This window comes from Polyodon spathula, chromosome 7 (genome assembly GCF_017654505.1).
Source record: "Polyodon spathula isolate WHYD16114869_AA chromosome 7, ASM1765450v1, whole genome shotgun sequence".
Classification (NCBI taxonomy): domain Eukaryota; kingdom Metazoa; phylum Chordata; class Actinopteri; order Acipenseriformes; family Polyodontidae; genus Polyodon; species Polyodon spathula.
In genome coordinates, this window is record NC_054540.1 from 35,013,011 (window position 1) to 35,037,382 (window position 24,372).

Consider the following 24,372-nt stretch of genomic DNA (forward strand, 5'->3'; position numbering starts at 1 on the left):
ACATATGCTTCTGTAGATCTCTACCACCAAGACATCAGAGGAGGCAGTAACCCTAGATGACCAGTCGTGTATCTCTCCAGAAGAAGACTAGCCCTGTCCCATGGTGGTCTGCACTCTGTTGAAGCGACAGAATCCCTGTACATTGTACACAGAGCGGGTTACGAGAGAGTATTTAATTTCCTTGCTTCCCTTCGTGGTAAATAGCCATATTAATCTCATCTTCTGGTGATGCCCAAAAAATCAATCTGTTGTGTTTGGGTCTCCTCCCATACAGTCACATCATATCTAATTCTGCCAAAGACTGTCCCAAAATAGACATGGCTTTTGCCAGTACTGTAAATTAATACGTTGTGTGTAGGGTGTCTCCTTTTGAGGTGTCATTTCATGCAGGTTTTGCAAGAGGACCTTCGTAGTGTAAAGAAAGAGTGACGTTTATATGACGATCCATTTTAGAAAAGGTACCAGGCATGTTTGGGGGTTTTTTGGTGTTTTTTTTTTGGTATTTTGATTTTTCAACTTTGGAATTAGGAGTGGTGTTCTACACCCCGGATGACCTCTGTACACAGGGTAAGATGTACTGGAATTTTGGCAAATACTTCACTGTGATTGGTTGATTTCTGGCATGAAGGTTAATAACCCTTTTCTCCTTCACGTGGCTTGAAGCTCACGCTAGCCCTGCAGCAGTCCTGGGTTTCAGAACTACCTTTAATTAGGTATGTAATTTAAGTGATCGAGATCTAGGCGTTTGATGTTAAATAATTTATTCAGCTGTTATAGCTGCAAGAACAAAAACCTGCAGACAGACTGCAATACAGTTCAGAGACCTGACTGCTTAGACTCCTGGCACTTGGTCATTTCAGTTTTATTACTATTTATGTCAGGTTACTGCAAATTTCAAGTCCACTTGTAATTTCCCTTAATTTTTCTGATTTTGTGAATGTAGAAGAACAAAATCTTGATAAAGTCAGACCCCACCAGATGCAATTTTTGTCATTTTGTAAACTGGTTCATAATTTTGATTCGTTTGTATGATACCTTTTAGCTTTGTTATGGCCGATACGGTTCTGTTATGTGTCACAGTGCTTTTGGGATGGACCAGTATAATATTGGTTTCCATTTAAAAAGCGGGTTGTTAGAAGGAAGAATTAATAATGCATCAGAGGTAGTTGGTGCTATCTCAAGACCTAAATTTACAATGTGGAAGCTGGATAAATAGGATTCACATAGAGAGAGGGAGCACCACACCCACAATCCTGACTGGAACTGCCCCTGCCTGCCAATCAGGCATGGGCCTCTTTCAGACAGAGACTGACAATCCGGGCAAACAGAGTGGTGTTTTTGTGATGTGAATTGTATTAACATCCACTCACTGGGAGCTAGGTTGTGACTTTTTGAGGTTTAATTTTCCTAAATGTTAGGATTGAACACGTTTTAAACATTTAAAAATCTTTTTGTAACCAGTCACAAAAGCCCTCAAGAGAAGCCCTCCATTAGAATGCTGTTACTTTGTGATGATACAACAATAGTGTGGATGAGACTACCTGTGCAAAACATCTGTGTCTATATGGACCAGACTTTGAATAAATAACCTTGCACTTGTCATTCCTCTGTATAAACACTGCAGCTGACATCTGTAATCACATGCATACCTTTAACAACGGTTAAACGTTTAGGAAAAAATGTAAAACTGTAACTCTGAGCTGTTAACATCCCTATTTAAACCACTGACCAGACAAATTTCACTTGTGGTCTGAGCAGGATTAGAACCCAGGCCTTCAGAGGTTAAAGAAATGAAATGCTAGAGAATCAGTTGTAATCAGTGAGATTAAAGATTTATTGGCACGCCGTCACAACAGGTTTATCTTAGGTCAACAGGCGTGTTTGAAGACAGTGTTCACCATGGAGGATGAGTAATGGTGTTTGCTCTTTACAACTTCCCGTTCGAAACCTTTCAGCAGAAGATTGTGAAGCAGAGCATCGGTTTACAGTTCCTTGGTTGTCATGGAAACGAAACACTCTAAAGGGTACATTTCTCCAGGAAGAAACCCAGTGTTTGAATGAGCCGACACACAGAATACAAACTGCATTCAAGACTAATTATTTTTGCGAAGGGTTATTTGCGCTTTTTGATAAATGTATGTGATGCATTAATTTATTTGAAGGAATTTTCAATTTATTTGTAAAGAAATTACCAGAAAACACTTGGAACTACAACCAGGAAACACTTGAAGACTTCAGACAAAGAGCCATTAATGTGCAGTCTGATAATGCTAGAGAGATTTACTTTCTGATCAGGTTTGAGGTGCTTGAAACAGTGTACAATTTACCATTATGTCAGTACAGTTGAAGCAAATATACAGCAAGGCCCCACCCCCAGCATCTGACACATTAAAAAAGCTAGGCCTTACATTCTTCTTCTGATGGCTAGAGCACATTTTAAGGTAGTTTTAGTTTTTAAATTATAAAAACTGCACATTATAAAAATACAGCTACAGTCCGGAATGAGGTGTTATATTTTTCAGAATTGATCAGCATTTATTTTATGGAGGGGGTTTCATTTATTGAGGTAATAGTTGTATTTACCTTAATTGTGATTTAGTAATTGTATTTATTTTTGGAAGCAGTACTGCAAAGGGACTCCACTCTTTTTTAAAACATGGGGTCCATTACAAGAAGCCCTTGGAAAACAAAACGAAAGATTTCCTGTTTCATACCCTGTTTTTAAACTCCTTTCTGCATATACTATATTTGCATCAGTCTTCTAAATCTGCTGTAATTAATGCATATTTTTCAGTAGTTTTATGTATCGCAGTCCATTAATAATTACAAAAGGAATATACGTTGCCAGAAGTATGTTCATTTCGTATTTTCAGTAAAAAATAAATAAAAAAGCAAAGTATCGCAGTTGCTGAATTTCATTGTAAATTCATTGTTTCTGTGTGCCAGATGAGAAAGGTCTACTCACAGTCATTCCTACATGAAGCTTTTAACAAAAATATATAAATAAATCACTTTTAAATGGAAAACTCAATTATCAAACTCCCAAATTATCAAAGTCTTCATCGGAAGTAGTACCTTTTTTAAAAAACAATAAGGCCAGTTTACAGAGTCGATCATAAAAGCGAATATTATTGCACTTGTAAAGACTAGAACAAGGGCAGCACAATGCATCACAAAGAATGCAAGGAACCAATCTACAGGAGATTTTTAAAGAGGTTCTTGTCTGAAAAATGGAATGACTCATACAAGAACAAACCACACTGTTTTAGAGGTGGCTGGGGGCAACATCTTGTATTAAGATGCTCCCTCATGCTAAAGACTTTTTGATAAAGATCTAGTTGAGATCTAGAACGTGTACAAAGTTGCAGGATGTAAACACTGAAACAAAAAAGGACAGCAACTTTAAATTATTGTCTTTGGGGTAAAAGTACCTTACTGGCAGCAAAGGATGTCCGTCATTAGGGGAGCAGCTGAAAGGAAAGGGACAGTTTCCTTCTAAGGAAGTGCAGGATCTGAAAGCAAGGTATGCAAACAGATTTCTTTAACCCAGCATAGTACCAGATATGTAGTACCAGATATCATATTTTAATCGCAGTTCCTAAAAATGAGTGTTTATTTAACAGCTGCATATTTCGGACCTACAGTATATAGTAAATGGGTATGCATGGCAGAGAAAGTTTACAGAATTATTTTATTAGCTACAATCACTTTGATGAGCCAGAACAACACGTTTAGCAGATATAACCCTGCATATCTGGACCCCTACCAGCTAGCTCTTTAAATATAGAAATGAAACAGCAGCTTGGGGAAAAGGTCATCTTTAGCCATCTACCATTTTCCACATAGCACACCTTTATATTATCAGACCAATTTATGGGTTGAACAGTTTCAGATCCCTTCTGAAGGTTTCAGATGGCTGTGGGTGTTAATCATGTAGTTGGGAGTGTTGGGGAACACGGGGTGCATCTCCCTGGGTCGCTGTCCCTTCCCTTTAAATAGCATATTTAAATGTCAGTTCTCTTATGTCTGACATCATTTAAATAACAATGTATAGCTTTTTATGGTTTCTTATTATACTGTTGAAATTACATGTAGTATTCTAAGATTTAGCTTAAAGCCATTGAAACCAAAAATAAGTGCCCATTCAAGTCATTACCTTTTCAATGCTCTTTTGGAATTTCTGTGCTGTCAGTAAAGTTTATCTATAACTTTAAACAAGGTGGTTTCACTTAAGATAGTCTTGACCCTTATCTTCTGGGTTTGCACCGAAGAAAGCTGTGCTAAAAAAGCACCTGTAATGTTTGGTGTTGCCAAGGTTACAGCAGCTTTTGACACCACATTTTGAAGACACTGGTTAACATAGCTGGTGAAGACAGCTCTGGGGTCTTGGAGCAGTTTATGGGAGGTTTGTCGGAGCTGTGTGTTGATGCACAAACCTTTCAGCTCTTTGGTTTTCTAGGTTCATCCATCCACTTCACAAAACTACCATGAAAACAGTGTGTGGCAGTTTGACCCTGGTTTGCATGGAGGTGTGTTTATCCCAGGGGATATAGATATAGTGAAGCTACTCGCACATTAGTCTTGCATTCGACTCTTTCGCTCTGTTGAGTCTAAGCAACAGATGTTAGCAATCCACAGGATTATAGATACACATACATACACCCATTTTTAACATATATATATATATATATATATATATATATATATATATATATATATATATATATATACACACACACACACACAGTTGTATGCAAAAGTTTGGACTATAAAAGGAGAAGGCTATAAAAAGCCTCTCAATGCTTCCAGCTAGCAATTTCAACTGTAAAACATTCTCAAGAAATGGAAGTTAAATGAAATGGTTAAAGTCAAGGCAAGATCTGGAAGACCAAGAAAAACATCACATAGACTTGCCCGAAAACTGGTCAGATCTGCACGACAGAACCCACAGGTCACTGCAAAGGACCTTCAGAATAGTTTAGCTGACACTGGAGTAGTTGTTCACAGGTCCACAGTACAGCGTACCTTACACAACAAGGATCTGCATGGGAGAGTTGTCAGAAGGCAGCCTTTTCTACAACCTCATCACAAAAGTCAGCATCTAAAGTATGTAAAAGAAAACCTTGACAAGCCTGAAACTCTTTGGAACAACATGCTTTGGACTGATGAAACAAAAATTTAACTGTTTGGCCACAACCAGAGAAGGTATGTTTGGAGAAAAAAGGGTTAAGTATTTCAAGAAATGAACACCTTGCCAACTGTTAAGCAAGGGGTGGCTCTGTTAAGCTTTGGGGTTGTGTGACAGCCAGTGGAACCGGAAATATTGTGCGGGTGGAAGGAAGAATGGATTCAACTAAATATCAACAAATCCTAAAAGCTAATGTCCTAAAGTCAGTCAGGACACTGAAGCTGAAAAGAGGTTGGCTATTTCAGCAAGACAATGGTCCAAATGGTCCAGGTCAACTTCTGTTCACTCTTTGTAACATACATTCCAGGGGTGCCCAAACTTTTGCATACAACTGTGTGTGTGTGTGTGTGTGTGTGTGTATATATATATATATATATATATATATATATATATATATATATATATATATATATATATATATATATATTTCACACAGTACTAGTCAAAAGTTTGAAACCAGGTTTTTCATGATTATCTATGCTTCTAACTGTATAAACTTGTCTATAAACACTTAATATTTCATTATATGATACGTGTACTTATATAAGCTGATAATCATAAGTGAATTGCATTCAAAAATTTAATTTTGAAATGAAAATGTAAATCTTGTCAATTTCAATGAAATGGTCACTCAAAGCAAGGGGATTTCAGTCTGAAGCCCAAGTCAGTTAAAAGTCTGAAATGTGTATAACATGGTGTTAGAACACTGGCCTAAGTATAAAAGTGTCTTTGTTAGATGTTCTCTGAGTTAACTAGCATGTTACCTAATTAACCTATTGTCTGGCCTAAGTATAAAAGTGTCTTTGTTAGATGTTCTCTGAGTTAACTAGCATGTTACCTAATTAACCTATTGTCACCAATTATTGTTAACAGGTGAGGGTCCATGATTACTATAAATATAGGTAGCATAGGCACAAGTTTGTCATTCCTGAATGTAAGGGAGCAGAAAATGGCAAAATACGCTCAGTTAAGCAAAGAAAAAAGACTCAATCTTTAAGACAACTTGCAAGAACTTTGCAAGTGTCTGTAACTGCTGTGGCCAAGACCATCAAATGATTTGAAAAAACTGGCACTCATGAGGACCGAACAAGGTCAGGCAGGCCAAGGGTGACCTCAGAATCAGAGAACAAGTTCACTCGAGTCACAAGTCTGCGAAACCGGCGATTAACTGCCCCTGAAATACAAGCTCAACTAAATGCTACTAGAAGTACATATGTTTCAACATCAACTGTTCAGAGGCGATTGCGTAAAGCTGACCTAACTGGAAGAGTTGCTGCAAATAAACCATTGTTAAGAGTGCAGAATAAGAGGACGAGACTTGCCTGGGCCAAAAAACACAAACTGGACTTTTGAGGAGTGGAAGTCGGTCTTCTGGACCGATGAGTCAAAATTTGAAATATTTGGGTCCAACCGCAGAATATTTATAAGACGCAGAGAGGGTGAGCGCATGAGTTCTGAATGTGTGGTTCCCACTGTCAAGCATGGAGGAGGCAGTGTCATGGTCTGGTTTTGCTTTGCTGGTGACAGAGTTGGTGATATTTACCAAGTCCATGACAAGCTCAAGCAGCATGGCTATCATAGCATACTTCAGAGGCATGCCATTCCATCAGGATTACGGCTAGTTGGGCAGTCCTTCATTCTTTAGCAAGATAATGACCCGAAACACACCTCAAAGTTGTGCAAGAACTATCTGGTGAAGACAGAAAGTGAAGGACAACTCAATCTAATGACCTGGCCTGCCCAGTCTTCAGACCTCAGTCCCATAGAACTTGTTTGGGACGAACTGGACAGAAGAGTAAAAGCAAAGCTACCCACAAGTGCCCTACATCTCTGGGAGTTGCTGCAGAAGAGCTGGGAAGACATGTAGGCTGATTTCCTGCTGAAACTTGTTAACCGAATGCCTTGTGTTTGTGAGGCTGTTCTTAAGGCAAAGGGTGGCTATTTATTGCTTTACACATTCAAAAAAAATAAATACAATATCTGAAAGAGAAGTAAACAAACCAATCATAAAATTAGTCAATTGGGAGGTCATTCCATAGCACAGGAGCCAGGGGGCTAAAGGAACGATCACGAGACCAACCCGTTTCACATCAGGAACAACTAGCAGGCCAGCCTGGGAGGATCTAAGGACAAAGCAATTCAGTAAGATAAGCAAGACAAGTGCCATTAAGTGTGTGATAAGTCAGGATAAGTAGTTTAAAAGAGAATGTTCATAGAAAGCTGTGGTTATTTCACTCATGAGGATCACTGTAAACAGCCCTTCGGGGGCTTGTCCGGGTCATTTGGCTGTCATTCATGGAATAACTACAGTATATGAACCTTCCTGCTGCATCCTCTGTATATAGGGAAAGCTGTCCTGAAGTGTGTCCATATGCCTCATTTTGCATGTAAGTCAGTCATGCTCATGATACTTACAGTCAGGACAGTCCAGTCAATGAAATGTCCCGGGATATATAGAGGGGTTACAGGAATGTTAATATGCACGTACTGTGGGTGTCGATTGTGGTGATGTACTTTATTTATCACCTCTGTGAGAGAGTTAAAAGATTCAAACTTATATTTTTCAAGCATTTAGATGTGTATCCACAAGCACACACTGCAGTATTAGTTAGATTGGCGTACCGCGTTAAAAGCGCCACTCGTTTGCCTAACACACCTTGCCGGTGGTGAATTACCAATGGAAGCCTTGCATGCTGATGTTTCTATAAAACTTATAGAAATTGCATAGAGAGTTTATGCACTTGGTTTTTGTTCACAAATTAACATTTAATATTTCTATTGTTTTTAATTGCAGCTGTGATGGCCCATGAGGCTGATGCAAAATTGAACTTAAACTCAGATAAGTGAGCTTTATGATCCATGACTTAAACACTCAGAAGGGCTCAATTTAAAAATACTATAAATAAAACTTGAAGTCTTTCCCAATGTTTGTCATTGAATTTATTAAGTTTGTTTTAGTATTGATCTATGTTCCCCTGTTCTTCTCCACAGTTTAAGAGAAGCCAGTTTATATTCTCATATTCTGGGCTCTGAAGGGTTCAGTACCTCCGTGGACTCCACAAGGGGCTGTCATGTGGTGCTGTGAAGCAGACCAAGCCCCTTTCAAGTGGAAATGTCAAGCTGCAAAGCAATCCTCCACCCATGCAGGCCAGCAGCGCTCAGGTTGCCTTTGATACTATAATATGAATGGCATTTTCCAGAGAGAGTAAGAGGGGAGAATTCTTGATGAAGACACTGTGTCTATCCCCCTCTCAATAGTCGTATACCTAAACCACCTCTGTTTTCAGCATCGAGTCAACAGAAAAGTCACTGAAAGGTCAACGCCTCCATGTAGTCAGGAACACTCAGTTGAATGAAGATTTGCATTAAAAAAATTAACATATTTTATTATTAGAATCGTTTAAGAGTCGTGAATGAAAATAGACTATAGTTAGTGATCTGTATCTTTTCATATACATTTCTATACAGAAGGAGATGTTGTTATTTACAGTGTCACCTTTGTTGTGGTTGCAGCTGTGTTTTCCATTGGCAAGCTCACCAGCTTTTTGAGTCAGTGAGTTCTTGGAGTTTTAATGGCATTGCTGTTCATCGTTGCTTTTAGGTTTGCACCCACAGTGTCTTCTGCAAACTTTAAATCTGCCCTGTCCCACAACTCAGATATGGTAAAGGAATAAATATCGAGTGCATTTTTCCACAGTTTAGCATTCTGTGCACTCCAGTCAGAGCTTTCCAGTTTGTTTACATTGCTTAAGGTATTTTGTCCATAACTCTAAAACACTCCATAGTGCAGGTAAGATGCAAGTTAAAAGCTCTATAACCGCGAATGCAGACAAGCCTGACTCTATTCAACACTGGTTAAGATGCTTACTTGTGGTGTGCAGGGTCACTGGTTTGCTTCATCTCTACTCTGTGAACTAAAGCAAGAGAGCTTTTAGTTACTCTGCTCCCTGAATGTGGAATGCAGTGTCCCCTTTTAGCAGAAGTGTTAGATCAGTTAATGGTTTAGAATCAAAATTTAAAACATACTTTTATAGTTATTAATTATAGCATTTTTTTTAAATGGAATTTTTAAAATGTGTTTTAGAATGTGTACTCTTTTTTCTTTTTACATTATTTTTTAACATTGTATTATACCTAGGATGACCATATGACTCCATGTACATTAGGACAGTTTGGGATAATTCTGGCTGTTCAAATCACACCACAGTGTATTTTGGCAAGTGTAGTCCTGCTGTGAAGGGTAACAGAGACAGGTGAAACATACCAGAATGCATTGCGATGCGAGTTGAAAAGCCTGAACTGTCCAAAGTGTGTAAGATGTTGTATGGTAACCCTGGTTATTCCAAACTGCTTTTATTTGTGATCTATGCAAAGGTATTTTAATTTGACTTTCTTTTGTATTGTACAGTGCTTTTTGTATGAAAGGCGCTATATAAATACAATATGATTTGATTTAAACAGCCATCCTCCTGCTACTGGGGGTCGTTGGTGGACAGCAATCTTCAAGTCTTCCCACATATTCTCAAACGGATTCAAGTCCGGGCTTTGACTGGGCCACTCTAGGACATTCACTTTCTTGTTTTTAAGTCACTCCAGTGTTGCTTCGGCTGTGTGCTTGGGGGCCATTGTCCTGCTGAAAGGTGACTCGCCGTCCTTGTCTTCTGGTCTTTTGCAGACTGACGCAGGTTTTCCTCAAGGAGTTGCCTGTATTTAGATCCATCCATTTTGCCCTCTACCCTGATAAGCTTCCCAGTCCCTGCCAATGAAAAGCATCCCAATAGCATGGTGCTGCCACCACCATGCTTCATAGTAGGGATGTTGTTATCTGGGTGATGTGCTGTGTTGGGGTTGCGCCAAACATAACGCTTTGCATTTAGGCCAAGTAGTTAAATTTTGTTTCATCGGACCACAGAATTTTATGCCACATCTTTTCAAAGTCTCCCACATGCCTTTTTGCAAATTGCAGTGGGATTTTACATGGGCTTTTTAAAGAAGTGGCTTCCTTCTTGCTACTCTTCCATACAGGCCAGATTTGTGGAGTACCTCAGCTATTATTGACACATGGGACAGTTTCTCCCATCTACAGCCATGGAACGCTGTAGGTCTTTCAGAGTTGTCATTTGCCTCTTGGTGGCTTGCCTGGCTGCTCAGTTTGGGAGGAAGGCCTGCTCTAAGCAGATTCTGGGTGGTGCAGTGTACCTTCCATTTCTTGATGATCAACTTGGCTGTGCTCCAAGGGATTTATTTAATGGCTTTGAAATATTTTTATACCTCTCCCCTGATCTGTGCCTTTCCACAACTTTATCCCAGAGTTGTTTTGAAAGCTCCTTGGTCTTCATGGTAGTATCTTTGCTTTGAATGCACTACCCAACTGTGGGACCTTACAGAGACAGAGGTGTATTTAAACTGAAATCATGTGAACCACTTTTATTGCACACAGATGGACTCCATTTAACTTATTGTGTGAATTCTGGAGGCAATTGGTTGCACCTGAGCTTATTTAGGAGTGTAATAGCAAAGGGGGTGAATACTTATCTAATGAAGACTTTTCAGGTTTTTATTTTTAATTGATTAGTTTTTTCACCCCCCCATTTTTTTCACACATTGAAAGTGTTGAGTAGGTTGTGTAAATCAAAGGGGGAAAAAAATCCCATATAAATAAATCAATATTTCAGGTTGTAACACAACAAACTGAAACCATCCAAGGGAGGTGAATACTTCCTATAGGCACTGTGTGTATATTAATAATTTCCCTTTTGAGGTTTGCTGCCTTATACAGATACACGGCACACCTCCTGAAGCTAATGTTTTCAACATGGCCTTGTGAAATTGTATTGGACCTGCACCTTAGAGCACGTTAAAGAAAATGATTATGCTGCAGGGATGGAAATAAGACTCCTATTGCAGAGCAATTGCACCAATTCCAGATTTTACTGTGAGGTTGATTAGCTATGGTGTATAGGTAACAAGCTGAAGTGTGTATTGTTAAACTCACAGTAAAACCAGGAATGGATCAAACTGCTATTCAATGGGAGTCTTACTTCCATTCCTATGCTGTAGTCTTTTTTGTGATAGATTATTATGATGCAAATCAATGCACTGTGAGGCAGAAGCAGTGGCTTTTATTTTATTGATTGTTTCTTTTGGGGTTGCCTGTGCAAACCATACTTGGTTGCCTGGCAACCAAGTAAACACACTATGGAAGGAACCAAGAGCAACAGCAAAGATCAATAGAATGGGGGGTTAGAGCTTGTAAAGGCAAGTGTTTAAACCCCTGTTAAATGTTACAAAACGAAGAACCTAACAACTCAGTAATATAACCTCAAGTTGTTTGTTTATCATTTTGGTAACATGTAAATGCAGTTTTTTTTTTTTTTTTTTTTTTTTGTTAAATAGGATTTAACTAAATACTGGAAAATACCTCAAATAAAACCACTTTATGTAAGTAATGTATATTAAGACGAAGCAGGGCTCTCTGTTGGTGGTTTCTGTGTAATGGTAGCTTGTTAATAGGCTTTAGGATTATTCAATGCGTCAGTCTGTTTCGGATAATGGACCTGAAGTAGTTTGCAAGCAGACAACTGCAGTATTATCTAATCTGAGGTCCATTTATCACCCAGTTGGCCATTTGATCAATGGAATGCACGGAAGTTCTATCTGGTGCAGGTTTATTTTTGTTCCAAACCTGCTTGTTGCAGGTTCTTGAGGATGAACTGTTGCCTGTTTCACAGATCTGAGCTTTCAAGGTTTTCAATACGTTGTTTGATTCCATTAGCTTCAATTACAGCCTCGAATTCCCGGCTGAGCTCTCTATAATTAACAAGACTGTTATTGTTGCAGGGCCACCACAGAGACCGAAGACTTCAGGGTGAAGCAGAGCATATCCTCCAGAGACCTGAAGGGCCAGAGTCTCTGTGACAGCAGGAATCCTCCAGCCCGCCCCCGGCCCCTTCCCAGGCCCCCTTCGGCATCGTCGCTGTCGTCCTGCCTCTCCACTCTGGCACTGAGTTCTCCTCCTGGGCCAGCCAGCGGCCGTGCTTTCCACACGCGCTCCTCCTCCATCCTCACCGACTGGGGCCAGCAGGCAGAAGCGAATGAGCCGCGGGCTGCAGGGGAGCTGCACCTGTATGTTGTGTCCTTGTCCTCACCCATATTCCTGCACTTGAAGAACTCCTGGAACAATTACATTATAGTAAGTGTTGAAGAGACAGGAACGCAGGCTGGGCCCAAAGCCAGCGAGCCTCTTAACCACAATGCAAAAGAAAACGTTTTGTTATTTATTTAAATTTTTTAAAATAATAATAATTTGTATTAAAACTAATTAGAATGAAATTGCCAGCAACTATGCCACACAATAACGTGCCAAAGGAGGCCATGTTGCACACATTGTACATTTTTTTAAATTCACCAGAAAAATGATATGTCATGATATTGGTTTTATTTGTTTTCTTATGGTGTGAACTATGTTCAGCCCAGTTATGTAGCAGGTAATATCTCTGGGTCTGACATTAATGCTTAATTGTATTGATTGTCCCTGTGATGGGATTGATTTCCAAAATGTTACCTTGGTTTGCCAATTCCAAGCCAAAAACCAAGCATAAGAATTTATACAAAAGAATGTTTGTGGCAATTTCTGTTTATCTCCAAATATACAAAATCTGTGTGGCAAATATGACATACAGACAGACAGGCCATATAAGAGCAGATATTGTTCGTTACCCTGTTATTATTACAATGTAATTACATGGATATTCAGGCTCTGTAATATACAAAGCAACCATCATTGAATATATGCTTGAGTTAGGTACTCGAAGTGCAGTATCTATTTCGATTCCAAAGCAACAAACGCGATAGTGATAAGCTTCCGGTTTTGTATTGAGGGCATAAGAGGATGTCAGTCTCAGACACCCCTGATATTTGAGACACTGGGGAGCTGAGAGCAGATGCCTCATTAGGGTTTAGTGCCACAGGAAGTTCTCATGCTTGGTTTACAAACTCACAGCACCCTGTTTACGAGAACACATTTGACTACATCCTGAATGGAGGGCTTTTGTCTCAAAGATCTCGACTGCTGTGTCCGTGAGAGGATTCGAGTACCAGGAATGTGAACACTGAACTACAGGCATTTACAGCGTTAGTTAACCAAGGTTTTGAGCCTGTTTTATTTTCACTTGCAACATTATCGCTGGTCCATGTTTCTTGAGTCAAGGACCTCTTGGTTTTATTTACAGAGGTACACACAACATTTCAAAGTTCCTCTTACTTCCTGGTTCCTGTGATCTATTCAGTTTTTTCAGGTTTACATACCTGTCAACATTGAGTTTTAAAAAGAAGGGAGCTTTTCAAAACTGAAATCTTAGTGGCCTAAATTGAAGTGAATACCTACATAAGACAAAGGCATACAACTGTTCCACATTATTACTTCTTTCTAATTGCTTTTAAAAAGGAAAAATATCAAACAGAAAAATAATCATGACTTCACAATCAAATTCTCTCTTGGCCCCTCTGGTTCTTACTGTACTGTAGTTGTAGGTGGCTGATCTGGCAGCAGCCAATACTTTGTAAACAGGTCCACTGTAGTTTATTTTGCAGGACAGCAAAGCATGCACAGTTGGAGTTCTTACTTTTAACACACAGCAAACCTAAAGGCTGAGTTTGGTACTGCACATTGACCTCATCGTCAAAGGACAAGCTATGGCACCCAGCTTATAACAACAAAAAAATAACCCCTCTAAAGTCCACATAAAAAATATATTATATATTAAAAAAAGACAAAATACACATTTTTTTGTTTGTTTGTTTTTTTTACCAGACGAGGAGGGCTTATCGCATGCGCAGCCATTGTAGATGGTCAGCTACTGGCTACAGCCTTTTAGAATGACCTGCCCTAAATAGCTAATTACTTCATTTAACAACCTTCATGACCGTTTCCTTGCAGAGATAATGCATTGCCCTGCCATATCACCACCTAAACATAACATTGAGACTGTCGCAGTGCCTTTAAAAAAAAAATATATATACATATATGTGTGTGTGTGTACAGGTAGTGGACAAATGGAAATGGAAACACCTGGGTAAATGAGGGACACTAAGTATATTAAAAGCAAGGACTTCCACGCAGATGTGGCTCATGCGTTAATTAAGGAAATAACATCCCAGCATGCTTAGGGTCATGTATAAAAAAAGCTGGACAGGCCTGGAACTCTGAGGGAGAGACATCATCAGCAAAGGGCAACAGTGGCATTAATTCGAAGTGCGAGGCAAAACAGCCCAGCAACTGCAGATCAATTGACTGCAAATTTCAACCTGTGGCGCGAGCAGCCAGTTTCATCAAAAATGGTCCGCCAAGAACTCCACAGAGCAGGATACCATAGTCGGTTTGCAGTGTACAAACCACTCATCACACCAGACAATGCACGTCTGTGCGTCCAGTTGTGCAAAGACCACAGGCAATGGACTACCGAGCAGTGGAGAAATGTGATATGGTCAGATGAATCATCCTTCACCATTTCCCGGCATGGTTTGGGTGCACTCATTCCCTTGGAAGGCAAGGCCAATGCTAATCGCTACTTAATGGTTCTGAGTGATCATCTTCACCTTATGTTGCAGCATTTCCTTCCTGCCAGAGGGGGTGTCCCCCATCCACAGAGCACGTGTGGTCACCCAATGGTTTGATGAGCGTGACACTGATGTTATCCACGTGTAATGGCCTTCTCAATCACCAGATCTGAGTCCAGTCGAGCATTTATGGGATACTGTGGAACGACGCCTGAGACAGCGTTTTCCACCTCCTTCAACCAAGCATAAGTTGATTGACTTTCTCGTGGAAGAAAGAATATCCCTCCTGCAGAATTCCAAAGGCTGGTAGACTCTATGCCACGGCGCATACAGGTCGTACTGTCCGCACGTAGTGGCCCATCACCCTATTAGGTGACTTTGCATTGGTGTTTCCATTATTTTGTCCACTACCTGTATATGTGTGTATATATAGAGAGAGAGAGAGAGAGAGAGAGAGAGAGAGAGAGAGAGAGAGAGAGAGAGAGAGAGAGAGAGAGAGAGAGAGAGAGAGAGAGAGAGAGAGAGAGAGAGAGATAGAGAGAGAGAGAGAGAGAGAGAGAGAGAGAGAGAGAGAGAGAGACACACACAACACACAAAAAACAAATTTAGTGAATGGTAATCGCGTGGTTTCAGTGCATGTTGATTGCACATTATTTTAGGTACAGGATATAAATTAAGCCTGTGCTTTGCTTCAAACTTTTTTTTATGAATTCATCTAAAAAAACTTGGTGAATGTAGTGATTTTATTTTTGTGACCTGACGTTGTCACCTTTGTACTTGCAGCAGTCCACTTTAAATCAAGATCCACAGTACAGCAAGAAGTTCAGGGTTCAATCAGCCTCTCCAGGCCAGGGCCAGAGAACATGTAGGTAAGAGCACCTGATCCATTAAAACCTATTCAGCATTTCTACAACATGTCCCAGGGAGAAGACTTCCGCAGCCTCATCGTCGGGCTGCCGTACAGGGGGGTTCCGGGGCTCAACTCCCTGCACTCCATCTACAACTTCTGCAGCAAACCCTGGGTGGTAAGTGCTGTCCATACAAGGCACTCCTGGGGCAGGACTCAGTAAGCTTTTCCAGTGCCAGGTTTCAGGGTTTGCGACATCATAGGTGCGTGGTCCAGTAGTTAAAGAACAGGGCTTGTAACCAGGCGGTCCCTGGTTCAAATCCTGGCACACTCACTGACTCACTGTGTATGACCCTGAGCAAGTCACTTAACCTCCTTGTGCTCCGTCTTTCAGGTGAAACTTTGTTGTGACTCTGCAGCTGATGCATAGTTGTCACACTGTAGTCTCTACGGTGAAGTCTCTAAGTCGTCTGCTAAATAAATGAATAATAATTTATTATTACGACAACATTGCAATTATTGAACGCCTTTCAAGACCAGGTCCTCTCAAAGCACTGAACTAACTTCAGAGCAAAATAAAATAAAATGAATAGTTTAAAATGAATAAGAAAGATTTTAATTGTTAGTCAGCGGTTTAAAATCAATTTACAACCATAGACAATATACTAGGAAATACCTTTCTAAAGGAGTTGTGTTTTTAAAGGAAATTTGAAAACAGGGACAGACTCTGCGTGTTTGACAAGGCGGTGAGGAATCCCAAAGGCTCAGGTGAGGTACAGTAAGAGAATGTTCTTTCACCCCTGGGACACATTTTAAACTGTGGAAGTTGCAGCAAACTGTCATCCTGTGGGCGCAGTGTACCGCCAGGTGAAGTAACTTACAAAAAATGATGGTGATTAAGTAGATTCAAGAAAATGCACAGAGTCCTTTTCTTCAATCAGTTGCCAGGTTTATTGAAATATGCAGGGAGTCTGGTCCCAGGTACAGGACAAACAGAATACTCATCATTACAATGTTTGCATGACATTAAATACCGTTCTGTATAGATGGTCCACCTCCCCTTTCTCTGACACTTAACCAGTGGTCAAGGTACAACACATTATTCTGTTAATTTAGTGTGTGTGTGTATGTGTGTGTGTCTGTATGTGTGTGTGTGTGTGTGTGTGTGTAGTCTAGTGTGACAACCTCTGAACTCAGTGCATTCTTCACACTCCTGGAGAAAAAAGGTCCATAAATCTGCCCCTTTGATCCCAGTGGCATTATCTCTTTCGATCTCTCTGAGAACCTCTGGGTCCAGCGCCAGTCCCTGGGAGCCTTCTAGCCCCTTTATGCTTTGCATTCCAAAGTCTTAGAGCCTGACCCCTTCTGGTCCACAGCATTGTTATCTTTTTAGCTTGCAGTCAATGCTGGGCAAGAAACTTGTAGACGCAATGTCTCTATCAATTGTAAGCAGTACATGCAATTTGAACCAAACAGTCTGCTATCTGCAATATTAGTCTCTTTTCAGAAAAAAACACCAGTATAGCTCTGCCAGTCCACATGCGTAGCAAACTGCTAATCAATTCTCAATCCATGTTTTCCAACACCAGGGATGTATAAAGATAATAACTCAGTGGGATATAATGGAGTAAGACGATTTAAGCAGTAATGAATGTCCATACCGAGTGTGATCACAAAGTGTTCTTTAGCTGTATCTAAATCTGCTGCAGCCGTGTGTGTGTTTGAATGTGTGCGTGCGCTGATCGTGCTGTTGTTTCTCCCTGCTGTCCAGCTCAGAGCGGACGGTGAAGTTGTTCAGTCAGCTGACCAGCGAGCTGTTTCAGGAGGACAGCACGCTGGAGGAGACGTACTCCCTGGTGCAGGAGCTGAAGACAGCGGCTCAGAGGAACTTCACGCTAAAGAGGCTCTTCTGGAAAGTAAGACCCGGGTGCGCACCTCCTCAGTACAACCATTGCACTCGTTCCAGTGAATGCCACTACTAATTCCTTCAGGGAAGTCTGGACCACTTTCTGTTCACCAGAATGGCTCGTTCACTGAACCCTGTTCCTTAGGACACTTTACTACGTCGTGTGTAGGGTGTCTCTTACTGCATAGGTCTGGGCGAGAGGACTGTTAAGTGAAGCCGAGTGGTTCTGGCTGCTCGAACTGTGTGAAATGACGTCCCTTTACAATAAGAGATACCTTTCACATGACATTATAAACCACACAAGTGAAGATTGTACTCAGGAATTGCTTACTGAAATGGGTCAATCCAGAATCAACCACCACAGTCCCTGAATAATGCTTGTAGGCCTACAAGTGCTGTTTTGTGGTGAGACTATTTATTAAAAACAAAAATGCAGATGGAAAAACATGCGTTTAAAAAGTTTATAGTGATTTAGAAAATATTTTCTTTGAAGAAGCTAGTGTCAAGTTCATCAAAATTTAAAGAAACAGTGACGTTGATAGGGTGACCCATTTACAAAAAGTGCTAGGTATGTGTGTGAGCATTTTTTATTTTTTTTTTTTTTTTTTTTTTCTTTTTTACATTGGAATTAGGTGTGGGGTGACCCAGGATGAGATGTATTGGAATTTTGGCTTCACTGTAATTGGTTCATTTCTGATATGTGATTTGTAATTATTGGTACCATCTTGGCTAGTATTTGCTACCAGCGTAACGCCTACATTCAGCCTCTATCAAACTTGTAGATCTATTATATATCTACTTGCAAAACATATGAATCTGTCACGTGAGGCCACGTACACAAAAGTGTGCGCTGTATACTGCAGATATAATGATATAGCTTTCTATAACCCCCTGTGTGTTTTTTATTTTTATTATTTTTTATTATTATTTATTTTATTTTATTATTATATTTTGGTGACTGGTATTGTCTTTTTCTGTTTCTCTATTTTAGTCCAATGATCTGTTTCCTTTCCTGATCAAGAAACTTTCTGATTACTTGCCAAAGTTTCAAAATGTACCTGGACAACTTGACCGGGGCCTCAAAGCTGACAAGTTAGTGTAAGTAAACAGTTCCTGGCTTTGCCATTGTGGCGGAGCTATTTAATTACTGTATATTGCACCTAGAACTGCTGCAATGTCCCATAGTCAATGTACTCTAATATATCATTCATTGGGATCTGTCGCAGGATACCCTTCTACACATTCAGTTCTATTAGAAAGAAGGCAAGTCCAGATTGTTTACTTTCTCCAAATGCAGCGTTAACTGTAGGGTTACAAGCCCCCCCCCCCCCTTTTAATTTCATAGACACTACAAAAAAAACTCTGAGCCTTACAGATATGCTTGTGTGAATACTTGCAGCAGTAGAAGGGTATCCATGACATCATCATGCACGACTCTGGTTGGATGACCATGATAATGAGGAAATAATGAGAAACCAGGAGAGGCACTTTTAAAAGCTGTTGAGGCCTTGCTTCTCCTGTTACGTCAATGTCGAGTGAGTTTTCACTGCAGGCCTGTCTCTTGTAGGGTCTGTATAATGATAGCGCAGACTCTGGCCCTGATGTTTAGAGAGACAGAGACTGAGCCAGCTCGGACTAGCATCCTTACAGCTAAACGGTAAGTGTGCACATTATATTATATACACTACGTTGTGGCACAGGGATGCTTTGTTTTTGTTCACAGCGACACATGTTTCTAGTTTAGTGAATACATTTCTCAACAAGGAGGACTTGGCTTTTAAACTTCAGTGTACATTTAAAAACTGTTTTGCTTAAGGGAGTGTTGAGGACTTTTTTGTGTCTTTGCTGGTATTTGTACTTCAGTTTTGAATTTCCAGATATCTTAGACATCCCTGTAGATGAATCTGCTGCTTTCTGATACTGAACAACGTCATGCTTTTCAGCACCACGTTCTAACCTGACCATGTTAATAATACAGAACTCTGGCTTGCACACATTACAAGCTGTATCTATGATTCTCATAGAAAGTAACCTCTTCACTGCCATGTTGCTTTATTGGATATACTGTACCAATGATGCATACTATACTAATGACCCATACTGTACCAATGCTCCACACTGTCAATCAATCTTTATTTTACATAGCGCCTTTCATAGTAGCCCACCATCACAAAGTACTTTACAAGATGCAATAACAACAAGAAAATCTATAATACTTCAAATATTGATAAATGCATAATACATGATATACAGTAAAAAAATATATATGTGGGTGGGTGGATTGCGCACATCGAGATTCGATCCAATCTAGGATTGACTAATCCAATATTGAATCCTGGATTCGTTAATGTTACGCAGATCAAGATTTGTGGCGGATCTGTGGATCCGAGATTGAATCTAAAATTCACCTGCTAATCCTGTGAAGTTGTATATTAGAGCATAACCATGGCTACAAGTAAAACCATTGCGTTTTCTTTATTTGAGAAAAACCTGTTATCAAATGTAATTGTTTAACAAAAATTCCAAAGAAATTATAGAAGATAAAAAGACGGATACCATAACTTTAGCACGGTCAACCTGGGCAAAGGTCAGTGCAGAATTCAATTCCCACAGTGGGGTAAACTGTCTGGAACTGAAGCAGTTAAAGCTATTATATAAAAATTAAAAGACTAAAGAAAAAGAAAGACGTTTCCAGGGAGAAACGAGAGCAAACCATGACTGGTGGTGGACTTCCCCAGACAGCAATAGATAGCATCCCAAGGGATTTGCTCAGTTTTTGCCCCAACAGTTTGATAGTCTACCAAATCCATACAATGATGTTGATTCCTGTTTCAACAAGGAAGCTTCCACTGGGGTAGGCTTCAGACAGTTGTAGAAAACAAACAAAATAACATTTATTGTATTCCGTATTGGTTATACATTTACAACTAAATGTTGTTATTTACCTTGATAGCAAGTCCATTATTAATTAGATAATTAATTACTGAATTAACTAAAACATTAATTTATTTACAACACATTTTCTTAGGTAGTTGACGATCTACAAGACAGTTCGGCTCCTGACGCCGCTGTCTGTACTACTACTAGCTCAGCCACTAGCTCACCTCCGGTAGAACAAGGCCCACCCACTGTCACTTCACCGCCTGTAACAAAGCGAAGAAGGGAATCAGCTGACCCTGGCCCAGCCCTAGGATGGCTCATAAAGAGCACACATTGAAAATGTGGGTCTATGCATTGAAAGAGGAGAAATTAATGTTGTAGGTAGCTGCATGGAAAAGGAATGGAAAGGAATAAATGTACATCAGTGTGTACAGAATAATAAATACACTTAACTGTTATATCTTATATTGCATCTGTTTTTTTTTTCCTGTTGAACGTATTTGTTATATTATAAATACCACCCCAATAAATCGCTACTGTTTAACTGCTGAAAAACCATGTTAGCAATTGCTGTCTCATCGCCTGTCTGCCTTAATGCCTTTCGTGCACAGGAGGCAGGGGGGCGGGGTCATCAGGAGGTGCGTCTGTTTCAAAATCCCAAAGCCCCGCTAGTCTACTGAAATTATGCAAAAATGCACATGCAGCTATGATCACAAGTGACCTTTCCAGTTTAACACAAAGTCCAAATGCTAAACATGGAAATCTCTTTTTAGAACTCCGAATGTCCATTCAATAACATTTCCTTTCTGTCCATGAGCCTTGTTAAAATGTATTTCAGGACCAGTTGCAGGGTTTGAACTTGGAGTCATTAAATACTACTTACAGGGGTAGCTATTGTCACCTAACAGTAAAACTCCAATCTCCTTATTTTCAAACTTGGCACAAACAAAACTGTTATCAAATATTCGAGAATCCTGTGTGGATCCAGGCCATCGAGAGAATAATAATCAGCTCTGTATTACAAATCATTTGTACATTGATTGCAAAAAAAAAAACCCTTTACGATTCCAAAAAATTTCAGCACCTGGTGAATTTATTGGCACAAGAGTGCAGTCTATAGCACCTACTACAGCTGGAAAACCTGCTCTAGCAAAAAAAACAATTGGTGTGTACAATGGGTTGTAATGTGTTCTGTCCTTGGAAATATAATATATTGCTTGTGTAAATTTGCTATAGCTTCAGTGATCTTGTGAATTACTCTACACACAGTAGACTCATCGACATTGGACAGGTCCCCGATTACTTTCTGAAACGACAGGTGCCATGAAATCTCAAAGTAGCTCTTGAAAGAGTGGAGGGAGAGAGTCTGTTTTGTCTCTGTATCTAACTGTTTGTGGTTTTAATATATTAACCATTTCCGTTATGCTTTCTTTTCTCATTCTGAAAAGCTGTGTAAGACTTTCGTCACTAAATTCAATAAACAGATTGCTACAATCACGAACAACATAATATCTAACCATTCTTGCATCCCAAATTTGCATAAGACGTTCAAAATAACCGGCTATCTTGGCACGATTTCAGACTCAGTCCACGTAACACCAGGATTGGAATGTAATCTAGAATTGAATTTGAATCTCGATCTGCGCAACGGAAAAAAATTTTATCTATCCAGGATTCAATCCGGGATCGAGTCTGATCCAGGCTGAATCTCAATGTGCGCAATTCACCCAAAATACAGTGGAAATTACATAATAGTAGCATAATACATGAAATAGTAAACACTAAATACAGTGGAAAATGAATAATACATTATAGTAACATAATATGTAAAATAGGAGCAGCAGCTAATAGCAGATATTAGGCTTAAAGAGCATGGAAAGCAAGAGAGAACCGGTGGGTCTTGAGACGACGGTTGAGCATCACGCACCAAAGCTGGGAGAGAGTTCCAAACAGTCGAAGCTAAATGAGCGTCATCCAAGTGTGGCGCACTTACTAATGATCCATACTGTACCAATGATGCATACTATACTAATGATCCATACTGTACCAATGATGCATACTATACTAATGATCCATACTGTACCAATGATGTATACTATACGAATGATCCATACTGTACCAATGATGTATACTATACTAATGATCCGTACTGTACCAATGATGCATACTATACTAATGATCCATACTGTACCAATGATGTATACTATACTAATGATCCATACTGTACCAATGATGCATACTATACTAATGATCCATACTGTACCAATGATGCATACTATACTAATGATCCATACTGTACCAATGATGTATACTATACGAATGATCCATACTGTACCAATGATGTATACTATACTAATGATCCATATTGTACCAATGATGCATACTTTACTAATGATCTATACTGTATGAATGATCCTTTCTGTGCCAGTCTTTTTCACATTTCCGTATTACTTCATGTTTATAACCTATGCAATCTGATATGACATTCCCTGTAATATTGATTGAATTCATCTTTGAAAACGTGCTACTCAAATCCGCTTTGTTTCTTGCAGGGGAGCAGTAACACGGACCCTGTTAATAGCTTTGGTCAGGGATCCCCAGATTCATAATGCAACCTCCAGGCCTGACACTGTGAGGGTGGCTGATTCTGTACCAATGGACAGGGGCGCAGATACTGAGGTGAGACACCTTTCTTGAAGGGTGATGTACAAGCAAGTTATTCTAAGAATCTTTGTCTCCCATCCGGTATTCAGAGTTCATAAACATTCTCTTAGGTTAAACATGCTTTGAAGAATTAGACCCAGGGCTTGGGTCACTTCCTGTTTTTCAATTCCAATTCCATTTCCAAATCATTTTTTAAGTCAATTCCCATTCTCTTTTTAACAATTCCAATAATCAATAAATTGCAATTAGCAGTGTTCTGTTCAAATGAGATTCTCGCAGTGGCAACAAATGACTGAAATTGAAGTCACTGTTAGTGAATTAAATTGGCTTCAAATGAAAGCAGTTGAACAATCACAACAATATGAACGATCAATTCCATTTACTTTGAAGGAATGGGAATTGGAATTGGGAATTGATTTTAAAACAGGAATTGATCCCGACTCTGATTAGACCCTTTATTAAAAAGCTTAAAACGGGTCTCATAATCAGCCAATCAAAATGGGCTTTTATCACGACTGATGAAGCAAGAGTTTAACTGAACAAGAGGGACTTTCAGTAACACACGTTTACAGCTCCTTTGTTTCTGGATGTTTTATTCATTAACAGTACGGCAGCTCCATTCACACACCTGCTAGAAACGACCGCCACATTGAATAATAAGGATCCGTCATGAGCGAGCTTGCAGAGAGATTCTGTTTGTTGTGTTACCGGCAGTAATTTTCCACTAATAGAGGAGCGTGTTTTGTTGGTACTCAATACCCATTCTGTCTCCCAGGTACAGAAGCTGATAACCGAGTACTTTGAAGCAGCGACTGCTGTTCTGTATGAGATCATTCTCCTTGCACATCAGGTGAGTAGCTGTGTAAAGATTTCATATGAAAAGATCCGTCCAGCAACACTGAATGTAGTGCATGTGATAATGCTGGTTCTGAAACACAATGCAATATTTCCAAAATGTTTACTCAGATGTTTTAGAACTCCTATCTTTTTTTTTTTTAAGGAAAAAAAAAACACCAGTTAATTTTACAAAGCTAAAACCAACTAAAAACTAAAAACCAACACCAAATTCTTGGAAGTTGTTTGTTTTTCAGTTTTGTAGTAACATTAACATGGATATTACCTGACACACTTTCAAATATAGGTACTTTAACTACTCATCCTTATAAAAGATTACCACTGTATGTTTGCAGTTTTCTCTTGCTTGTCCCATGGTTATACTATGCATGGACCATTGACTCTGGTTTGTCATGTTTGTTAATGTGCTTTACCATACCCCACTGTTCTTTACAATGCTTACCAGTGCTTTACCATGCTTTCACTGTGCTTTAT

At 39.6% G+C, this 24,372-nt stretch overlaps 1 protein-coding gene across 1 annotated transcript in view; it reads left to right on the top strand.

The window, feature by feature from the left end:
- The window catches only part of LOC121318585 (uncharacterized protein C12orf56-like), a 42,887-nt gene that overhangs the window by 9,806 nt on the left and 8,709 nt on the right, over positions 1-24,372 (top strand). The window contains exons 4-10 of the mRNA XM_041255417.1: positions 12,029-12,380; positions 15,530-15,615; positions 17,365-17,509; positions 18,491-18,597; positions 19,067-19,156; positions 22,932-23,058; positions 23,819-23,893. Coding sequence (XP_041111351.1) covers positions 12,029-12,380; positions 15,530-15,615; positions 17,365-17,509; positions 18,491-18,597; positions 19,067-19,156; positions 22,932-23,058; positions 23,819-23,893 — 982 coding nt within the window. The remainder of the gene's footprint in view (positions 1-12,028; positions 12,381-15,529; positions 15,616-17,364; positions 17,510-18,490; positions 18,598-19,066; positions 19,157-22,931; positions 23,059-23,818; positions 23,894-24,372) is intronic.